Source organism: Notolepis coatsorum, assembly GCF_963971535.1.
Source record: "Notolepis coatsorum genome assembly, chromosome: 13".
Taxonomy (NCBI): domain Eukaryota; kingdom Metazoa; phylum Chordata; class Actinopteri; order Aulopiformes; family Paralepididae; genus Notolepis; species Notolepis coatsorum.
The window spans coordinates 57,263,045-57,286,124 of NC_140177.1; the positions used below are offsets into that span (position 1 = coordinate 57,263,045).

General features: G+C 44.9%; 1 protein-coding gene across 1 annotated transcript in view; it reads left to right on the forward strand.

The window, feature by feature from the left end:
• The window catches only part of LOC311239367 (cadherin-2-like), a 105,846-nt gene that overhangs the window by 60,935 nt on the left and 21,831 nt on the right, over positions 1-23,080 (forward strand). Inside the window, 5 exon segments of the mRNA XM_084327674.1 lie at positions 10,544-10,761; positions 17,448-17,618; positions 20,582-20,737; positions 21,724-21,765; positions 21,767-21,869. Coding sequence (XP_084183800.1) covers positions 10,544-10,761; positions 17,448-17,618; positions 20,582-20,737; positions 21,724-21,765; positions 21,767-21,869 — 690 coding nt within the window.

Consider the following 23,080-nt stretch of genomic DNA (forward strand, 5'->3'; position numbering starts at 1 on the left):
AAGCGGCTTGAACGAGGGGACAGAGAGCAATTAAAAAGCGATGACCTTTACGATGGGGCCGAGTGAGGTTAAAGGAAGGCGGTTATGTACATGAGGATGAGGTCCCAACACCTCATCTCTAATAACGTTGATTTAGATCTGAGGACGGGCCAAGCCCGCCCTGGGTGTTGTATGAGAGAGCCTGAGAGGTTGGAGTAGTTTTATAAGGCCACACTGACCTCTTACTTAGCCCTGTCTACAATAAAACACGACTGCTTTCATACTTCCGAAAATATGTATCCACTCATTATGTTCCTTTTGATCTTGGAGGAGAGAGAGGACAGTGGAACACTTGTTAGGCGGGCGTCTCTGGTGGTTTTCCCTCATAAAGCTGTTGGCTATGTCAGTATGTCATGATAGCCTGTTGGCCTGACCGGCATATTAAATGTGATGCTCTTCATAATGAGGCTCACCTGTATGCATTCGCAGGGGGTTAGAAAAGCCTTGCTGAAAGGCATGAAGAGTTGAGAGAGGGTTTGAGTGTTCCCAGTAATGTGGTCAGTTTAATACCCCCAATAAAAGCCTCTGTATCAAGCCGCTCGTCCTGATAGCTCGCTGAACAAAATCCCAGTAGCTATGAGCTGATAAGTGCAGAAGGATGTAGCTTAGCCTTATCAGCTGAGCTCTTGGCTCCAACGACACAGTAATCCAGACAATGCTAGGCTGTCACTGCATTGGAAAACACAGAATCATTTAATTTACCCACCAGGCCCTACTAGACTCTTTCTGATATCTCTGCTTCCCCCTCTCTGCTAACCCACAGAGACTTCCCAGTTCCCAGGCTAATTTCTGGAGGCTAAGCATTACTTAACGCAGAAGTACACTTCTGCTATCAGGCTTTGGTTCAGAATAGAGAAGCGCTTGTCTTCCAGCAGTTAACTGCACGGTAGTTTGGTGGAAACGGCTAAGCCCACATGCTGTCAGCTGGCCCTCGCTCAGTCAGAACCTAGCAGGTAGCCGACGGCCTTGTAGTTCATGTTCAGACATTGGACTAGCAGAGGAGAAGGCTATTGGTATTTCCTAGCGGCTAGCCATTTCTCAGTCAGAGCACAACACCTTTATACGCTAATAGGGGAGAAGCTTTGGCTCTCTGAAGGAAATGGAGGCGACTCTGGGCTTGGCCTGAAGTCGATCTGCTTACCTTGTTATTGTCCTCTGAATACAATGGCTGTCAGACGGGCCAGATTTCCCCCTGGGAAAGCAAATGGTCCTGAGCTGATGTGAGAGAAATGCTAAGCGTTAAAAGAGAATGGGCTAGAATCTAATATATGAAGGAATGCTGTTCCCCTCTCCTAAGGGGTCAGTTTGGCATGTCAGGGGGCCTGTAAATTGTTATGTCTAAGATTAAGGAATCCAGCATATATTTCCATTCTGATGTCTGCCCTGCTGGGGCCTTCAGCCAGACATAATAAAGGTAGGTGGTATCAATAAGAAATAAGGTAGCCTATCGGGAGAATTTACCATATGATTATAATTATAATAAAAATTACTTTATTTGTATAGCACTTTTCATACAGAACTTGCAGTTCAAAGTGCTTCACAACAGTAAAAAAAAATACAGGCATAAGCGAGCATAAAAAAGATAGAGAGGTAGCAAGGTAATGTAAATCACAGTTTTTCAGTAATAAAAATAATAAAATAGAATAGATAGAGTAAAAAAGTGCAGTTTGATTCAGTTTAAAAATAGGCCAAACATTATAAAATAGAACGGACAGTAAAAAGTGTGATAAAATAGTTAAATAAAAAATATAACAACAGAGCAGTGCATCGCTCTTAACACTTTGAGTTTCTTTACAACATTCTAACATACAACAGAGCATCGCTCTTAACACTTTGAGTTTCTTTATAACATTCTAACATCGGCTGTCGGCGTTGCCTCCGGCTTGGGCCGGCCGTCATACTAACTCAATTGGCAGAGTTAGCGGGTGGGAAGTCGATGGGTGGTAATCTGGACGTTGTAAACAGCGACTCCTACAGGTCGGTTGGGGTGCCTGCACAGCAGAGACAGGAAAATGGCGGGGGCAGTGTGAGCCTCCTACACGTTACTCCTCGCCAAATGAGAGTCCGCGCTGGCAGGTGAAAAGATGCGACTGGCTGCCTACACATGTATCGGAGGGGACATGCGATGGGCTTCTATCCTCCCTACAACCGGCCAGTGGGGGGCACATGCGAGCAACGTTCAAGACAGGGGAGAGGAGAATTGGCACGGCTAAATTGGGATGGGAGAAAAAAGTGGATACAAAAAAAAAGTTCTAACATACAGTTTTGAATTACAACAGCGCAGCGCTCTTAAAATGTGCATAGGAGGTAGTGAGATCAAATTTGCATAGAATAATACCAGATTGGCTGAAGGGCCAGACGCCGCCTGTACCAGTGTTGGTCTGGTATATCTGTCGGTATGTCTGTCTGGCCTAGTGTTGCACAGTATACCAATATTAGAAAGGTATCGCAATACCCTGCCGTTATAAACGGTACTCTACCCCATTTTATTAGTACCTAAAGAATGAAAGCGTTTTAAATAAGAGCCTAATTTCCTATGAGTTGCGTCGATGTGCGACAGTGTGTCTGCAGCGCTCTGCTTCCACTCCCTGCAGGCATAGTGGGCCAAGCGTTTCTTCAGCTTTCATGGTGACAGAACGAGAGGTTGGACGTACAACAAGCGCTCTTGTCCATGGCTTGTTCCCAAAGCAGACGCACAGAGCGAAATATGGCATTATTTTGTTTACATAGCCAACAGTCAGGGCAAGTCCACAACGTCTGTTTGTGAAAGATGTTTTAAACCCATGCAGACTGAGGGAGCCAACACGTCCAACTTGGTAAAGCATCTTGACGACAGACATGCCGGCCTGTTCGCGTCTTTTCTTAACCCAAACGGTTCATGTGTTTTGCGAATCTGATTGGCCACTGACGTTTCTGGTCATGTGACATGTGCACCCAATCGCGTGACGCGCCCATTTACGCCTGGACCAGCAGCAAACCCTAACCCTAACCGTTCTATCGCCATGCTCTAAGACAAACTCTAACCTTAACCAACTTCGAAAGAGTGCCTAAGCTTAACCGTGGAAAGAACTTGCCGTCACACGATTGGTGCGACCAGAAACACCAGTGGCAAACACACGCGGAAGCATGCACCGTTTGGGATAAGAATACAGGCGGCCTGTTCAATCATTCAAAAGAGCGACAGGTTAGCAAATGTGATAGATAATTACATGCCCTCAAATATAAGTCAAACAAATGTGATTTATTCTGTGATGAGCGAACCCTAACCCCACCAGCTGTATTTGAACAACAATGTATGATGCAAACTCATGATTTTCCCAAGGGGATCAATAAAGGAATATCTTATTTTATGAAGCTAAGAAACTGAACAGGGCCCCATGGTATTGAAATTGGTATAGAATATTAATGTTTTCCAAGGTATTGTATCGAAGTTAGAAATTCAGTGACAAGACTAGTCTGTCCCCACAAAAGTAGGCCAGAGCTGATGATTTCACGGACGTCACACACTAACATTATGACTGCATGTAATCCACATATTGGGCCACACAATCCACACTGTATTTCCTTGAAACCTTCCTTGACACTTGCCCACCTTCAGAATTGTTGAAGTGCTTCCGACCGATAGTGTTAAGAATGGCATAGCAGGCAGGTCTTATGGCTATTGTTGAATGAAAAATGTTTTCTTATGTTAGCAATATCTAGTTAGCTAGCTAGCTTGCCAATTACTGCTAATAAGACAACAGTAATGTAACATTATGATGTTGACTGTTTGGCTAATAATATATAACTACACACCATCACACATGCAAGACGCTACAGTTCAGCGAAGCATAGTATCATGTATAAGTAAAATGCAGTTGGTTGGGTCCTCTCCCTACCTTCTTGATTAATTTGTATATTTAAATTTTTTACCCAGGGACAGTGCACATTGACTCTTTCTGTGCCAAACCCGAGATTTCTCGGGTTTCGAATCCAACAGTTGACCGCCAAACCCGAGATTTCTTGGGTTTTGATCCTTTTTTCTTTTTTTTCTCGATTTTCCCATTCTAAACACTCACACAGACCTGCCTGTGTCTCCCTGGCACCGCTGCCTACGTTATAATTGCAATGACGATCGAATCCCGACAGGTGGCAGTATCGCCTACCTTTTGAAATGGGTCTCTCAGTTGTCTTTCAGTACTGAGGTACCTCCGGCTGCAGGAATCCCCTCCCCCTCAAAGTGAATCAGCACACAGCTATCTGTCGCCGATCTGCTCGCCTGAAACCTATTGTTTCCCGTATTATAGCCAGGCCCGAACCGAACCTAAAACATGCTTTAGGTAACGATTGCAGCTTTGTAAAAAAAAAAATTTGTGGAATAGCGCACAAACGAAAGTATGTAGAAATGAACTGGTTTGTCCATGTTGGACTATAAATAGTGCCTGTCAAATGAGCCATACTATTGTCTCCATAGCTATAATATAGAATATACGATGGGTCCGCAAACGTGAAAATGGTCAATAACGCTGGCGCAAGGGAGTAAAGATGGGAAAACAGTGTGGCAGTCAATAAGTTAATGAACATATTTAGTTTCCACATCAATGTAAATGTGCCAGATTTGAGCTAATTAGCATAAACATAGCAGTAGTGTCGGGAAATGAGAATGGGTCCACCAATATGTAAGGTATTAAACTACAGTCACTACATGCAGGGGGAATTGGTTCTGCAGTCAAGCTAAGAGAACAAGCCAGAGTGTTCGTGCACTGATGCAATTCCTCTCTACTTTTCTTGAAAAGAACGAGACAAATAGTACACGTTTCTGTCATGTGGAGATCCTTTTTCATATTTTAGGCCCAGCGTTTAATGCATGGGTTTCTTTGTGCGTTTGAAGTGCACAGCATTAGTAAAACGCCTTCGTCGTGCAAAAGGCAGCCTCATCATCTCCAGACACAGGCTTTAACTGTCAACAGTTTACTCTGTCTGAAGAGTCGCCTTTAACTGAAGACAAGGATACACTGCCTAGTATACGTCACCTCCACATCTCAGTAGGAATGAATTATGTCTTAGATTCTTACAGGGCGTTCCAAAGACTGGAGTAGAACGCCACCTCGGGCGCCAAGTTCGCCCCCAGACAGCACAGGTTTTGTTCGGGGGTTATTTGATAGGAACGTTCAAGTCTCAATTCGAATAACTGAGCTCTTGATGCAAGCGCAGACGGTATGACAACGTATTAGCCGTTAACATTGGGCCTGATTTTATATTTTTAAACTGAAAGCATTTTCTATCGGCAGATACTACCTTAAGTACTACCCTAATAAGATAAGCTATAGCATGACTTTTCACCCTTGGGGCTGTTTAAAATGTATGAACTAAAAGCTTAAGCACCACCTACAGCGTGGAGGAATATATGCATGCATAACTATTGGCGGTATCCAGCCATGATATTATAAAAGCATTACTACCATGTGCTTTTAGCCTTTTATCTAATAATTGGGCAATTATGGGAGGGGATATGCTACGAAAGTTATTACCGCAGTTGAGTGAAAATGTTTAACACTGTTAAAAAAGGAAAATGCTGACCTAAAATGTAAGAATGTAAGACCCCCGGAAATGTAACATAGCACGGTTTCCCCCCCGATTCTGAACAGTATCCATATTTCCCAACGCTAGCGGTTTTTAATGGAGGTAGCCGAGTGCAGCCTGGGCCTGGCAGGATCTTATTAACACAGCGGCGCTGGACGTCTCACACAACCACCCGTTGGCTTGGAGCCTCTGCTCCATATTGCATTGTCTCATCCCCAACGCATGCCGTCATACAGTGCGGCCCGTGCGACTTTGTGAATAATGCATTTCCTCAGGGTGTCCTGCCACTCGCCCCCGGTGGCATCTCTGGGGGCATTTGCACGGGCAGGCGTTTTCTCTGCGGCTGCTGATGGGACACCTACGCTGGGTATTTCTCACCTGTCAGTGACATCACTTCCCAGATAGATGAACGATGGTAATATCGGCACCATCCCACACGAGGAGCGCCGTGCCCTGTCACACGTACGGCACGTCGGAGGGACACTCTGCCTTTTCACTCACGCTGGCGGCAGGCAGGAATAAGAGCTGAGGATATTGTAGGATATTTTATGCACACTGTACAATCACCTGCGGATGCTTTATATTGTTTCCACATTCCTTGTTCCCAATTAAACAAATTCTCTCCACCCCACCCCCCATATCTCTCTCTGTCTCTCTCTCTCTCTCTCTCTCTCTCTCTCTCTCTCTCTCTCTCTCTCTCTCTCTCTCTCTCTCTCTCTCTCTCTCTCTCTCTCTCTCTTTCTTTGTGGCTGTCTGAGTTAGAACTGTCACGTGACGGAGCAGACAATAGCGGGGCACTTTGGAGAGGTTAGCCTGGGTTTTTGTGTTGCTCGTCAGCGAGGGGAGGGGGTGGGGGGTTGGGTTCTAAGCCATGAATGGGATCGTTGAATCGGAGGTAATTTTGGGCCCCGGTGCGGGGCATTAGTTGGAACGGCCTTTCTGCTGACTGTTCTGTTTTTTCTTTTTTCACTTTTTTTTTTTTTTTTTTTTTTTTACTCCCAGCAGCCCCCCTGCCCCCCACCCCCCTCTGCTGTATCAGCGTTTCTGTCCAAACCAAAGGCCTTTATCTGGGTGTCCATGACGACATGTCTGATAGGGCGTGGCAGCCAAGATCTCTTTTAGTGCTTTACCTTGGGGAGACAATACATCCAGCTATAGATAACTTGCAGCAGCCAGGTTTTAAGCAGTGCTATACCATACATTGCTGTGTTTTGCGATTTTTGCAAAGCCACTGGAGGGTGTGTGTGATGAATGAACAGACACATGCTGGACATCCCCATTCATTATCATTGGAAATAGTGCTACCCTCTGGGAATTTGTGCAGCGATTGCCGTGGCGGCTGACTGCTGAGGGGGCCTCCCGGGGGGTGTTGTGACGGCCAAATCTTGGCTATAGCTAAAGACCTGGAGCCCGGCTCCACAAGAGGCTTGTGCTACAAAGGCTCATGGGGGGAAACACTGCAGTCAAATGGGCCCACGGCACACAGTTCTACACACACTGACAAACGACACGTACTGTACAGTCTGCAACCCAGGCATCGACACACTAACACTACCCAGGGCTGATCTCAGACCAGCACTCATCAATACTGCTGCCCATAGTTATAGCTGCAGGCAGGCATGTCCCCCCTCATCCAGTTAGATAACACACACACACACACACACACACACACACACACACACACACACACACACACACACACACACACACACACACACACAGGGAATGAATACATACATGCTCAAGCATGGGCATACAATACATATATAAACCATGCATGGCATGCTCGATTTAATCGATCATGCATAATTTCAACAAATGTAAGCGCCTCGTCATTAAGAGTGAGATTCCCTCACCTCACCTTGGCTTTAACACCCTGGAAGCTGGTCGAATATGCAGACCCTCCCGGCTGCCGCAGTAGCGTGAGGCACACAGTATTTTCTGACACTCGCTGTACTAGCTCTGTATTCCGGTTCTGTCTGAGCGCCGGCCGACTCAGGGCTGGCTAAGGTTGCCCAGAGGCTTTGAATTTACTGACGGTTGGCTTGAAGGTCAGCCGTCGCTCTGAAGTCTGCTTTGCGGGGTTAAAAAAAAAAAAAAAAAAAAAAAAAGCAAAAGTAATTGGATGAGGGTTGCTTGAACAAAAGCAGCCGGGGTGAGCGCGTGGTCAATACAGAACACAGCTCCGGCGTATAGGATGGATTTTTCTCCTTTACATCTTGTATCTTCATTATACAAACCGTTTGTTCTCCTTCACTGCTGTACCACCTTGGAGGGCAACAAAAAGAAAAGACCTTGTGTGCTTTACATCAATATTTAGATAAACGGCAATGCCTCAGGTGAAATGGACAGGTACGCAGTGATCTATTCTCGTTAGCGATTGGTATGTTATTAAATGTCCAGGCAACGTATAATTGGACGCAGCTGGGTTCTTTTGAGAAAAGTTCTGGTTCCTGTTTTGAGTTGGATCCCAGTCAAGGTCATGTTTTTCATTCTTCAAGACATCGCGACCAGTAAACACCACTTATTTTTCCCCACCGTCAAGCTTTCAAGCTTATATTTATTGATCTCTCTCTCTCTCTCTCTCTCTCTCTCTCTCTCTCTCTCTCTCTCTCTCTCTCTCTCTCTCTCTCTCTCTCTCTCTCTCTTTCTCTCTCTCTCTCTCTCTCTCTCTCTCTCTCTCTCTCTCTCTGTCTCTCGTCTTTTTAAAACATGTTTGTTTGTATGCATGGGATGTCTAGCAGTCCTGTAATTTACAGCACTGTCCTCCTTTCATTTTGTATTTCCCCGTATTCACATCTCGGTAATAGTTTTCTGTCGAGAGGAAGATGGGCCATCCATTTCCTGCTGTGTTGCTTTTAGCCATTGTGCCTTTGTAAGCACAGTGCAAATGTGGGCGGGGGGGGGGGGGGGGGTGGGGGCAGGTACATTTTGTCAATTCGACGGCTGGATACCACCTAGCTGGGGAAAAAAAGTATATTTCCCCTGCTGTTAAAAGTAGCTAGACCATGTTAATTGAATGCATACCTTCACTGGGAGACTTTGCTGTTAGTAGGTTAAGGTGTGTTACTTTACATGATGTGTGTGTGTGTGTGTGTGTGTGTGTGTGTGTGTGTGTGTGTGTGTGTGTGTGTGTGTGTGTGTGTGTGTGTGTGTGTGTGTGTGTGTGTGTGTGTGTGTGTGTGTGTGTGTGTGTGTGTGTGTGTGTGTGTGTGTGTGTGCGCGCGCACATAGGTGCCCCGTGCCCCTCTGCAGTATATAATTGGGCCTCTGGGTTAACCCTCAGATCCCAGGGCTCAGCAGCAGCACCCTGGTCCTCTCAGACCCACAGGTGCAGGATGTGCTCTGACTGTTAGGATGCTGTCCTCCAGCGAGCAGCACACAGGGAGATTAGGTGCCCTCCTCCTCCCAGGCATTTTGTTAAGTAATTCCACGTCTGCTTTAATAATTCAGAGCGGCACCAAACCGACAGAGCCTCCACAGATATATCTCAGCGTCTGATCTCCGAGGCTTGGAGGAACCTGGGCGTCCTCTCTGTGCGCTAGCTGCTGTTTAAGGTGCGAACATGAGAGGAGCCTGCCAGGATAAAGGGATCCACACAAGGGGAGCAGACAACGACTCTTAGGTCTTGAGGCGTGTGTGTGTGTGTGTGTGTGTGTGTGTGTGTGTGTGTGTGTGTGTGTGTGTGTGTGTGTGTGTGTGTGTGTGTGTGTGTGTGTGTGTGTGTGTGTGTGTGTGTGTGTGTGTGTGTGTGTGTGTGTGTGTGTGTGTGTGTGTGTGTGTGTGTGTGTGTGTGTGTGTGTGTGTGTGTGCGTCTGCGTCTGCGTCTGCTCTTGTGTGTGTGAGTCAGCTCTTGTGTGTGTACGTACATGTTTGTGCCTCTGTGCTTGGACGTGTTTGTGTCTGCTCTCGGGTGTGTGTGTGAATATTTGCGGATACATGGGCTGTCAGTGCTTTACTGTCACTCACCTGTAACATGAACCAATGTTGTATCACTGCTGCTGAACCGCTGAGACCATGTGCACGAGCCCCCTAGAGCCACCTGCCTATCGTGTGCGTGCATGTGTGTGTGTGTGTGTGTGTGTGTGTGTGTGTGTGTGTGAGGTGAGACAAAGAGAGAGAGTTTGTGTGTGTGTGTGTGTGTGTGTGTGTGTGTGTGTGTGTGTGTGTGTGTGTGTGTGTGTGTGTGTGTGTGTGTGTGTGTGTGTGTGCATGCATGTGTGTTTATACACACTGATGAAATAAACATCACACGGTTCGCCCTACCGAAGAGCCGAGGATCGGCAGCCGTCCAAGGAAACCATCCGTGTTCGTCATTGGGGAGAAAGCTAGAATGCAACACGGCTTATTAAGCTAAAGGAAAAGAAAAAAACACATCCGTTTGAATTATGTTTTGTTTATTTTAGCAGATTTTTATTTTTTTTTATCTACCAATACAAAGCGCTACATTTAACCACCTAATTGACATATCAGTTTTAAAATGCAATGTTTTGGGATTTTTGGCGTTTCTCAAACTGCTCTCTCTTCCTCTCTCTCTCTTTCTTTCTTTCTTTCTCTCTCTCTCTATTTCTGTCTCTTTCTCTCTATCTCCTTCTCTCTCTTTCTTTCTCTCTTGATCTCTCTCTCTCTCTCTCTCTCTCTCTCTCTCTCTCTCTCTCTCTCTCTCTCTTCTCTCTCTCTCTTTCACCACACCTGTTTTGAGCAATTCCATTGGGGCACAGCTTGAAGTGAATAATGTATGAGTGAAAGGAAGAATCCGAGAAGCAGCTTTTGTGGACTGTACTGTGTGCAGTCTGTGAATGGTGTAGGAGGAGGCCTTCTGTTTGTCTGCCTGTCTGTCTCACTGACAGTCTGTCTGTATGTCAGTCTCACTCTCGCCCTGACTTCCATCATTTCAAATCTAATACCTCTCTCCCTCTCTCTCTCTCTCTCTGTCACGCAGTGACGTTCACAGATTGTGGCCAAGGTGTGGAGGTGCGGTTGGAGGGCAGCGACCCGTCTGACTTCCAGGTAGCCGACGGGGTGGTCTACGCCGCCAGGAGCCTCCGCCTCTCCGACCTACGAGCGTTGCCGCTGGTGATCAAGGCCAGCGATCCCACCACTCAGGAGGAATGGGAGGCCCGAGTCAGGCTGCTGCCCTCTGTAGGTTCCAACCAGCAGGTGCGTAAAGGGCGTCTCTTCTCCTGTGTTGATGGTCTGACTGTGGCGTTACCTCTGGTATAATCGTGGGATAATCACTTCTGCCCTTATTAGCTGCAGCACATTCACACACGACTCGTTCCCTAAATCATAGCAGGTGTTCCGGGTGACTGGATGGGTGCGCGCTGATTAAAAGTTAATGTGTGAATAGGAGCACAAACATATACTCAGCGCGGTCGGCGGGTAGCGAGAACAGATGCAAAATAGCGGCCACATAAAGTTGATTTCAATTAGGCTTCCGTATGGCGGTTGAGGTTTATTGCCTCGTCCTCCAAAAGGGGACACACCCCCCCCTATTGGTGATTTGGAAGACGGGAAGCATCTGTCTTCACTTTGCGAGCAGCACCGTCCTAGCGGTGATGCGCTCCTCTGCACTCAGATGAGGATGACCATGCACCCGTCTGTGATTGTGATTGGATGACGGGGGGGTTGTAGGATACTAACGAACCACCAAACATGCCCCCCCTCCCCCCCTGCTCTGTAAACAGGAAATGAAAGCTCTAGCAGCTGTGTTTATATTGGGGTTATATTGGGGTTTTTAACTTCCTAGTACCTGATGTGATGCCGCTCATTGAGATAGTATCTGTTGTTTCATGTTTAGCGTCTCGTCTCCCCACCGCCACCACTGTCTCGTTTAGCTCCGTGTGCAGAGCAATAACCCAGCCTTTTATGTGTAAGTTGCACTAATTGGCAGTGCTGCGAGAGCACACGTTGTGGGTTCGTTCACGTTTTTTAATGAACATCCCAAAATACAATAACCACGTTTGTTTTACAGAGACGGCGGCGGCGCTTTCGCCCCTTATCTCCAGTTGCAGTCCCGCTCAAACGAACGCGGGGCTTCCCGGCGGCCATTTCAAAACGTAGCACGGCAACCTCTCTAGATAATCTCATTAAGGCTGGAATGTCGTATTTTACGTGGCTGGAGATTAAAAGTTAATGCTGACAGTTATGTCTAGTTACTGTCGCTGCTGCAGGCACGGCGGGCCGCCGGACCCAGATTAAACTTTAGCAGGGAATGATTTACCAGCACTTTTCAATACGCTGTCGTTAGTCGCTGACACTCATTTACTATAGTGACTCCTGCAGGTATGTGATTTTAATGATACCATTACTCACTGTTGGGCTTCAGCTAAGGAGAAATGCGTGCACGGCGCAAACAGATAAACATAGGCTTCAGCTTCAGCTTTTAAAGGGGAAATTGAAAAAAGAAAAGCCTCACATTGGTCAGCATGTACTTAATATTCATGGAGAGTAGAGAACATTAACTGACTGAGCAGGTGAATTTAGGAGAGAGCGTGATCTCATAGTTACTTTGCTAATTAAAACTATGTGTTTGTAGAATATTTGACTTGTATGTTCTTTTTCCCCCTGATATGTCCACACGCTGACACTCTTTCCCCTGTAGCTTCTGTCGACTGAAGATGTTCTTTATCTCTCCTCTCCATTCACTTACAAAAAACATACTTCCAACTAAAACACGATAAAAAAAATTATAATAATAAAAATAGGAGTCCGTGGGCAGAGAGATTTTACTTGTACGTTATATTTGCGAAAGAGTATCCATCGTAGACGTTTTTGGGCATGTGTTTTGAGGGATTGTAGGCTGCTAGCACTTATGGGTCCGCATTGCGAAACCCGTTTGCGACGCTGAAAGGTTTTTCACTGGCTCCCAACACAGAATGAAAAGGTCTTCTACCATGGGCTCCTTTCACGTTTACACTTAGACCTGCTTCATATTTCAGTCAGGAAGTATGTTTTAGAGACTCTTTGTTTTGCGAAAAACACATGAAAGGGAACGGAGAGGAGAAAACAAGGACACCCTCTTTCTCCACAAACACTTCAGGTGGAAGTGACTGGAATATGGACTTATGTCATACAATTTATATGTTCTACAAAACCTCTATATGGTTTTAAATCCACTTCAGTCATGAAGGGTAGATAGCGAATGGAGGGTAGGAGGCAGTTTAAAGAAGGTTTGATGAAGGATTAAAGAAGACTTGCCGATTACCATACTTGCACACGTGCACATTAAAAGTAGTTGTTTCTAATGAAATCAGGGATTGACTTCCCCCCTATCATGCTAGTTTATGAGGTCACGAGTAGGCTATCTCTCTCCCGGCACAATTATTGTCATGAATCATCGTGCATCACTTAATCACATCAGCGATTAGATTTTTTTATTAGCGCCGAATGCAGCGGCCCCAGGGAAACATTTTAATCAATGGCGACTAAACAATTTTCTAATTAGTATGGAACTGACCCCTTCCCCTCCCCCTCCTACCGTCACCATCACCACTACTGTGCCGTCAGCATCTAACGCCACTTCAGCACCGCCGCAGTCCCTTAGGAGGAGGATTTCACAAGCTTGAAAGCGGGATTTTAGTGCACTGAAATCACACACAAACACACGCATGCGTCAGGGACGCACACTCCCTCCCTCCCTCCCTCCCTCCCTCCCTCCCTCCCTCCCTCCCTCCCTCCCTCCCTCCCTCCCTCCCTCTCACGCACTGAGACCATCACTCAACATAACACTCTCCTGGAGTCTGAAGTACTTTCCTACCCCAGAAGATGGAGGGGTTTTGGAGAGAGTAGATGGGGGCACAGCAGACCTCCAGCACTCCGGAGATAGATGCGTGTTGGGCTGAGCAAACGCACCACGCCGTTCATCATTCCAGACACAGGTCGCAAATAATTACTGCTCTCACTCGTGCCCATTTTAATAGGGTAATAGATATTTCTGAAGCATGCTCCTTTGCTATCTGTCCGTGCTCGCCTCTCTGCATTTCAAATGTGTGAAAGTGGCATAATCGGATTTCAAACGTGATTAGTGTGGAACTGCTCCGACGGCTTCCCAGATTTTAGCGGAGGGGGAGCGCGAGTGCAGGGGATGTGGGTCTCATCGTAAGGTGGCAGAGCGGTAATACATTTCTATGTTTGCACACAAAACTTTTTAAGTAGTTAGTAGCAGGGCTGTCAATTGTCCCTGAGAATACAATTTGAATGTGTATAGGATAGGCTGAAATTTGCCACATTTTAATGACATTTTAATATTAACGATAATATTTACATATTATTACCTCATCAAAACAGGTGTAGCATACAATTTTGCGTCGTCTTTGCTATTATGGGTAATACCAATAGTAAACTATCATTAGGCATCGGGTTGTGCTTTGTAACACCCATTTAGAACATTAAATCGTTTATTTTTATTTATTTATTTACATTTGACTGGCATTTTAGTATTCATATTATTTTCTCTTCAATGTATTTTTTTCTAAATTGAATGCAATTGGAACATTGAAATGCACCGACAGCCCCAGTTAGTAGGGCTTTGGCTACTGTGTAACCCAGTGGCTCTCAACCGGTCTCACGTCAACACCCCCACATTGACGCACATTAGGCTGTGGACCCCCATGTGATTGGATTTTGTCTCGAGAAGACGACTTCCTGAATTCCATTCCTGGCCATGCTGTCAGTGGGGGGATAACAGTTGGGAGATGGAACCCTATGATGATGATTAGTCACTCATACTGTATATGTGTTCTCTCATTGGGCTAACTTCTAGAGAATGAAATGGTGAAATTAATCTATTCCCCATTTTGTATGGGGATCCCCTGGAGCCTCCCGGTCCCCTCATTGAGAACCACTGGTGTAACCAAACATTGATGTATTATCTGAAAGCATAAGGAACACATACTTGTCTATTATCAATTAGGCCTATTTGTTAACTCTAATAATAATAAATAATAATGGATTGGATTTATAGAGAGCGCTCTTCTCTGACTCAGAGCGCTTCACAGAGTCCATTATTCGTTCATACACAGTCATACCGGTGGTGGTAAGCTACAATTGCAGCCAGAGCTGCCCTGAGGCAGACTCACGGAAGCGTGGCGAATAATCATCGCCTACGGCCCCTCCGACCACCACCAACATTCATTCACATGCATACACATTCATACGAGGCAAGTAGGTTATGTGTCTTGCCCAAGGACTCAACGGCAATGGGATGGACATGGGCTTGAGCGGGATTTGAACCACCAACCCTTCGATCATTGGACGCCCCGCTCTACCCCTGAGCCAAAGCCGCCCATGAGGTGGCTCTCATAAGGGGACGTGTCTGAATAACTCACTCCAGTGTAATGAAAGAGTTGTCCTTCCCTCTGTGTAGGCCACTAGTGTATAGTGGATGTGTTGGATAACTCTTGTGTTCACGTTTGGAAATTACCTTGTCTATAGTATTGACATGACTATTGACTATGTGACTATTGACTAGTGACTATGAAGGAAATATTAACATTGTGGCTCGACGTTATGCACTGAAATAACATGACATATGCATATATAGTTAAGGCGGGACCGGTATCCAGATATAACGCTAACGTTATTGACGCTCGCATTTGCCTCGAGGTGCGCCATTGTTGTACACACAGGCGCTGTGTGCTTAACTGGGGGTCCGTATAGCTCACAGATCGACTGCGTTCCGTTACACCCTTGTAACCAATCAACACTAATACAGTAATAGGAGTGAACAGAAGGGCGGGGACTGTTGAGAGGTGTGAAACATCTCCCCCCCAAAAACACGGCGCTGTCACTCACAGACTTTGACGAGCTTTCCCATTATTTTTTGTCTTTTCTCTCTCTCTCTCTCTCCTATTTTCCATTATTTCTTTGTCTTGAATTGTTCAAGGTTAGTTTAACTTATTTTTTTTTCTGGCAGTGCTTCAGTCTTTTCAGTCTCTGGAGCGGGATAGGCAATTTGAGCCATCTGGGTGTTTAGTATCTGGCATGCAGGTACCATCGTCCTTTGTTTCAAATCTCATTCATTACAGCCAAGGGAGAATAGCAGATCCATTATGGAAGGCTGGGTGTGTGTGTGGGTGGGTGGGTGTGTTTTATCAGGACATGAGAAGAGCTCTGCCATTTAAAGCAAACCAGTGCTCGTGGTGGTGGTGGGTGGGGGCTGCTGCAGGTGATAAAGCTTTTCAAACAGTCACTTAAAGGTGTATCATCTCATGGATTACTGGAGGTATTTTAAGCTACAAAGAATTTAATGAAACACTGGGTCCGTAGTATGAACGCAGTTTTCAAACAGGAATGTAATCACTGCATTTAGGGGAATGTATTCTGTTGTGCAGAAAATGGCAGCATATTTACTGTTCCCTTTGTGTTACGAGGGGAGATTTCTGTCACTGTTCAGAATTTGGATATCTTGAGTGCAGTAGATGGACAGGAATTGTATGTAGTCTAGGCGACATTGTGGAGACACAGCGACTTGAGATTTCTCGCCGTAGGCACAGACACACATGGTACAGGAGAGTAGGACCATGTGGAAGACATACTGTAGACTGTAGACATGTCTGTACTAACCTTCAACTGAAAACATGAAGAAAATAAGTATGAACTAATGTATTGAACTATAAAACTGTCAACAATTCTCCTTCTTTCTTTCTATTCTCTGGGTTGTGTTTTGTACTATGTTACTGCTATTAGCTTGATCATGGTTCCCACCGGGAAGACGTAAAATGTCTTAAATATGTATTGTATTAGGAAGTTACTTCTATGTTACGATAATTTATTGCGTTTAAATGTGTTTGTGGAAATGTCTGCAAAGTAATATCAGTTCCCCCTCAATAATTCAAAACTATGAATTACTTCTTTCATAGTAATTTTCCTGCATACCCTTTTGCCAGTATTCCCGTGAATTATGTGTTAAATTTTAGTGGTCTTCAAAAGTCTTAAATTTAACTTGTTGAAACCTGCCGGAACCAAGGATCGTTTTCATTGTTCACAATCAAATTGAAATTGTAATTTTTCTGAGCCAAGCCAAGCGGTGTAGTAAATACCTGTAGTATATACAATCTATATTTAGAGCTCTGTGGTGGGAACACATTTTAACACATAAAGAATAAAATCGTAACCTCAAAATCTAAATCTGTATTGAACCTGCACATGTCTGTCTCTCCACCCATACTAGGCTTTAATGACCAACTCCATGTTAACCCTTTCACTACCTCACTACCAAAGGATTAACCCTTTCACAACCACACTACAGAAGGTTAACCCTTTCACGACCACCCTACAAAGGGTTAACAAACCGTTGATTAACCATAAGTGTCAGACCTGATCAGGTCACTTTAAAGGAAAGGAAAAAGGTAACTTAATTTTTTTTTTTTTTAACATAACTGGATGTTTTTGTATATTATAGTTAGGATAGCATAGTGACATAGGGCAGAACTGTATATTGTATAGAAAGTGTACATAGGACTCATTGCCTTTTGTATTTTATCTTTATTTTTATCATGTCTATTTTATTGAATTTCTATTCTATTTTATTCTTTTATTCTATTATTATTATTATTATTATTATTATTATTATTATTATTTGTATTTTTTGCACAATCGAAGCGGAATAGCTTCAGTTCCCAATGACGCATTCAGTTAAGAACTATCCACATGACTCTCAAGTCTCCGTTTTCTACTCCTGTACCTGCTTACTTCTAATTCTACTTCCCAGTTGAATGTTACCGTTTCCCAATAAAAATAATTACCCCCTAAAGCAAAGGGTCGCCTTCAAACCGGCATTCTCGTTTACAAATACACAAGTGACCAGTGTCCAGTTCCTAAAGCGATGTCGTTCCCTTCCCCAGGTCCCGGAGGAGGTAGCCGCCCCTCTAGTCGTGCCTCAGGGCGTGCTGGAGATAGTGTTCCCAGCCCGCCACACAGACAGCCAGCTCAGCCGCAGGAAGAGAGACTGGGTCATCCCCCCCATCAACGTCCCGGAGAACTCCAGAGGCCCCTTCCCGCTGGAACTCGTCAGGGTAAGACACACACACACACACACACACACACACACACACACACACACACACACACACACACACACACACACACACACACACTTGGATTCACATTGACAGATATCCACCCACAAACAAACACATGCAGGAGTGTGTGCACACATTCACAAGCACACACACACACACACACACACACACACACACACACGCACACACACACACACACACACACACACAAACACACACACTCGTGGGTCCACATTCACAGACACACAAGCAAACAAACAAACAAACACAAACCAGCAGCCCAGCTTGGAAGAAAATGCTTCCTAGCCCGACGTGGCATCTTGTAGCTCAGTGTTGTGACCCCTTCAGATTGCCGCGGACACGCTTCCGCCCTCAGCAAAACACTCCACATTTACAGCGCTTTTTAAAAGGTCAAGACTCTTTTATTTATTTTTTTCATCCTGTTGTTGTTGTTTATCTTTTCCTTTCTGCAGGCATTCGCTAGCAATGCAACATGGTATTATTTTAGAAGCCCAGAGAAATCTAAAGTGCTCTCGGTGGGCTGTTTCCCAGGTTGCCTGTTGAGATATCATCCTCCTTTTATCATGGCTCAAGGACACTCTGAGCCCCAATCTGTTTGCCACTGCTCTCTCCGGTCCCGGCGGGGCGTGTGGGCCGCCCCGGCAGAGAGAGTGGCAATTTGTCTCATGTCCATTAAGAAGTTCCTCTTTTTCGACATAAGCGGACTTCCTGACTTGAGTGCTAAGTCCTGTTTATGCCATCTGTATGTATTGCATAAAATCCTAGCGTATCAAGGGGATGCTTCTGGGTTTTAATGGATGATATTAAAGTGAGGTAATAGCGTGTTTTGCTCATTCAGTAGTGTGGATCCAGAGTGTAGAGATGCAGAGGGTCCTGGCTTCACACACCGGCACATAGCGCACTATGCGCGCGCACACACACACACACACACACACACACACACACACACACACACACACACACACACACACACACACACACACACACACACACACACACACACACACACACACACACACACACACACACACACACACACACGTATCCTTGTACCTTGGTATAGCCCTAACTATACTCGTGAGGACTACATACATTGACTAACTACTAACTCCCTAGCCCCTTACCCCCAACCTTAACTTTCTCCACTGCACGACCAGGGGCGGACCTAGCACATTTGGCGCCCTAGGCGAGATTCACCACAATTTTTTTTCTTTTTTTGCTCTGCACAGTTTTGGCGCACCCCTCTATATCTGCAACCATTATTTTTACATAAATGAAGCCAAAAATGAAAAACGGTCGGTCGGTCTGAGCCTTGAAAACATTGTTGCGCTACCAACCGGTTAACCCTTTTCACTGCGACAATACACCGAAGGTTAACCCTTTCACGACCGTCGGTTGTGTGATAGTAAAGGGTTAACCCTCCGTCGTGTGGCAGTGAAAGGGTTAACAGTTATAGAGTAAAGTACTGCACCTATAATTTTTACAAGCAAGAACAAGAGCTAAGAATAAATGTAAAATGCACACTAAAGAATTAAAACAAATAAACAACTTAGCTAACACACAATAATAATAATAATAATAATAATAATAATAATAATAATAATAATAATAATAATAATAATAATAATAATAATAATAATAATAATAATAATAACAAACAATAAAATAATGTGCAAATTTGCTTTAAAAGAAAATTATGTATTGTAAAATATGTTACACATATATAATCAAAATATAATATGCTAAATAAACAAACAAATAAATAAAAATTACAAATTCACTTTGTCTAAAGAACTATTTACATTCCACTCCCTATCATCACACTTCAAGGTTAGCCTGTAGCTCCTACTGGTTTCCATTTACAGTGCAATCCTTCTGGCCTTCCTCGCTGCAAAGTCATCAATCACATCAAATTGTCCAACTCCTGAGCCAGTTCCTTCCCATCCAAATCAGATTGCCCTCCATGGTTTAAGGTGTGTACAAGTGCCTCTGCTTGCTTCATCAGCTCTTGGTGTGGCAGGTCTTGGAAGTTGTACAAAATTGCATACCTTTCACCTTGGCACGTTTCTCGTCTTCTTCTTTTCTTCTCTTTTTAAACTGGATGGCCGGATGGCTTTTGCCTCTAACGTTAGTCTTTCTTTCCTCAACGCTCAATTCTATAAACACTTGACCGATACCCATCAATGCACAGCGCTCTAGCATGTTCTGACTGTGAACACTTAAAGCTGAGGTTCAGACCGACCGACCGTTTTAGATTTTTGGCTCATTTTCCCTTATGTTAGAATTTTCTTTATGTAAAAATAATGGTTGCCGATATAGAGGGGGGCGCCAAAACTGCACACATTTGTTTGGCGCCCCCCTCTGGGTGGCGCTCTAGGCGACCACCTATATCGCCTGTAGGAAGGTCCGCCCCTGTGCACGACCAACCTGATTGTAACCCTAAACCTAAACTATAATCTTAAAATGATCAAATAAAATATTTTTTTTTCCTGCGACCAGCAGCTCTATAGGTCACTCTGTCTGTCTGCTGGTTGGTCGGTCCGTCGGCCAGTCCACAAAACTGTCTCCACTCTCTAGCGGCCACAGGTTTCACACTAGGAGGCTGACATTTGGCATTACTAGGAAGTCATCAAGTGTGTGTGTTCATACCAATTGGCTAAAAGGGGGCATGGCAACAGTGAGTGGCCTATTGTAAAAAGGTTTCAGCTATTGCGAATTTGCACTTGTGAGGACTAAAATATCCTCACATCCCCCAAACGTCTATGTCCAGAACTCATAAATATAGTAGCTAATACAAGTGCACAGACACACACACATTTCCTCTGATATCCCAATTACCCTCTTGTATTTGTAGGCTTTTCTGTGGTTGCACTGTGTTATTCTTGGTTCTGTCGTGTATTCCTCATTAACGAGCGCTACCTCTGCTTGCCTCCCAGATCCGCTCAGACCACGACAAGAACCGCTCCCTGAGGTACAGCGTGACGGGCCCCGGCGCCGACCAGCCTCCCACCGGCATCTTCATCATCAACCCTATTTCTGGAGAGCTGTCCGTCAACAGGCCCCTGGACAGAGAACAGATCTCCAACTTCCACGTGAGTCTCGGGGCACAGCGGACAAAACATCCCACTGCTATCGAAAGAGACAGAATGGGGGGGAAGGCCGAATATAACTCGCAGATGCTTTATATCTCCTCCCTACTGTTTTTCATCAAATGGTATGTGTTTGCTTCTGGCCTCGCCATATTTTCCAGGCGTACAGCATGTTCTCAAGGACTGTCTCTCTCTCTCTCTCTCTCTCTCTCTCTCTCTCTCTCTCTCTCTCTCTCTCTCTCTCTCTCTCTCTCTCCCTCTCTCTCTCTCTCTCTCTCTCTCTCTCTCTCTATCTCTCTCTCTCTCTCTCTCTCTCTCTCTCTCTCTCTCTCTCTCTCTCTCTCTCACCCCAACGGCCCCCTTTCAGAGTACAGAGACAGAGGATGGGGGAGGGGTGGCGGGGGGGTCGTTCAGGCAATCTGACTTATCCGTCTGAGAATTCAAAGGATTTGATTTGAGGCTTTTTAGTGAAAACAAGCTTGTGTTCAAAGTGTTTTTCTAACCTCCATCTCCTCCAGTGCCCGTTGCTGTAGTCCTTTCTCTATCAAAAGGAATCGCTGTGTAATTGCTATAGAATTCCTTCGCTATCCACCAACCAGATGGCCATAGTAGACCTCAACTAAAGATGGTAGAGAGAGGAAAAAGTGATTAGTTTTAATAAAATATGTGCTAAGTGAAATATGTCTTTGAAAAACACACAATGGTTACTGATAACTGGAATGCTGTATGAAAGAGGAAGCACAAACTCATAGCTTCAATTATATGTCGCATTGATTTCCATAAAACTCTGAATCTGAATCTGAATAAAAGGGATATTTTCTCTGCTTTGGTTACAGCCGTGTAATGGGTGGGAGAATGTCTAGAATGTCTTTATGTATTGTTTTCTTCCAATTGGCAGATCTTGTTTGTGGATAATATTGTAGGCCTGACTTGTGTGTTTATGTCTGGACTACATGTCATGTGTCTATTTGATTTGTTTTCTCCCCCAGCTGCGAGCTCACGCGGTGGACCTGAATGGCAACCAGGTGGAAAAACCCCATTGACATTGTGATCAATGTGATCGACATGAATGACAACAGGCCAGAGTTCATCCATCAGATCTGGAACGGCACTGTTGCAGAGGGCTCCAAGCCAGGTAGGATCTCAGGCAGAGAGCTTGGATTTCTAGGCAGGCCAGTGTGGTTTGATTCTATATTCTTAAAGGGTAATTTGGCTAGTACACCATAAAGATCTTTTCCACACCTTTCAACACTTTAAATGTTGTATATTGAATAACAATGTGTTTGTTGTGGTTTTTCCACAAAAATGTTCAATAAACTACTGAAAATGACTTTGCAGCATCTCTACACAACACAACACTATCTTGTTATAACTAACAGATTTGCTGGGAAAATTATTCGTATTTTCGACATAGATCACTAGATGTATCAACTGATGATAAAATTTTCACTTTAGCATTTTACATTAGCAGTTAACATTTTCTTGGAAGACAGCGTGGCTAGGCTGGGTAATAGCGACCATGGTAGGTTCGCAGGATTAGTTGCGTTACACAGATTTCGAGGAAGTACAGAGAAGCTCCCCCCTCCAGTGGGAGAATGTGAAAAGGGCACTCTGGTGACAAGTTCTGCACAAATAACAACCTGTAGAGTCAAAGGCATGCCTCCAAGAGGAGTTAACTGTAGAAAACACCTGTTTTTGAGTGGAGGGGACCTTTAAAATGACTGCCGTGGAATGTTTGATGATAATGTTGTCATGGAGACTCAGCGCCGGCGTGTTACCATGGTTACTGTGGCAAAAGATAAACCATTTGGACGAACATTCCTACACCAGTTGTGTTGAACATTCCAACTATCTCAGCACTCCAGTGCAACGTTCACAGTAAGAAACAACTCTTTTACAAAACGTAAACATTCTATGGAAGCCATCTTAGGTGTACAGAAGGAAATGACTAGGGCCCATTCTATCCATTCCATATGAACTGGAGCAAAGCGCCAGACAGGCCCCAGCAGCACCGTACCAGGAGCGGTGGATCAGCCCCGGCCTGAGGCTCCGGCTCCACAAGCCACTACACTATTAGGAGATCAAACAGCATTGATGAGTGCTCCCCCCAGTGACCGTTTTGTTAACTTGGCTGCCGTGAAGCATCGATATGATCTTTGCCATTTGTAGCCTCGCAAGAAACCCACCTTGGCAGTGTATCTCAACAAAGCGTCATTTGGAGAGGGTTGCCACTATGCAGGTCAATGCCGCTTTAATGGCGTACTGATTGCTCGTGAGTAGTTGCAGCGACTGTAGCTAAATGAAATGCCCGGCTGGGGATCCGAGGGGTCTGTGTGTTTATGAAAA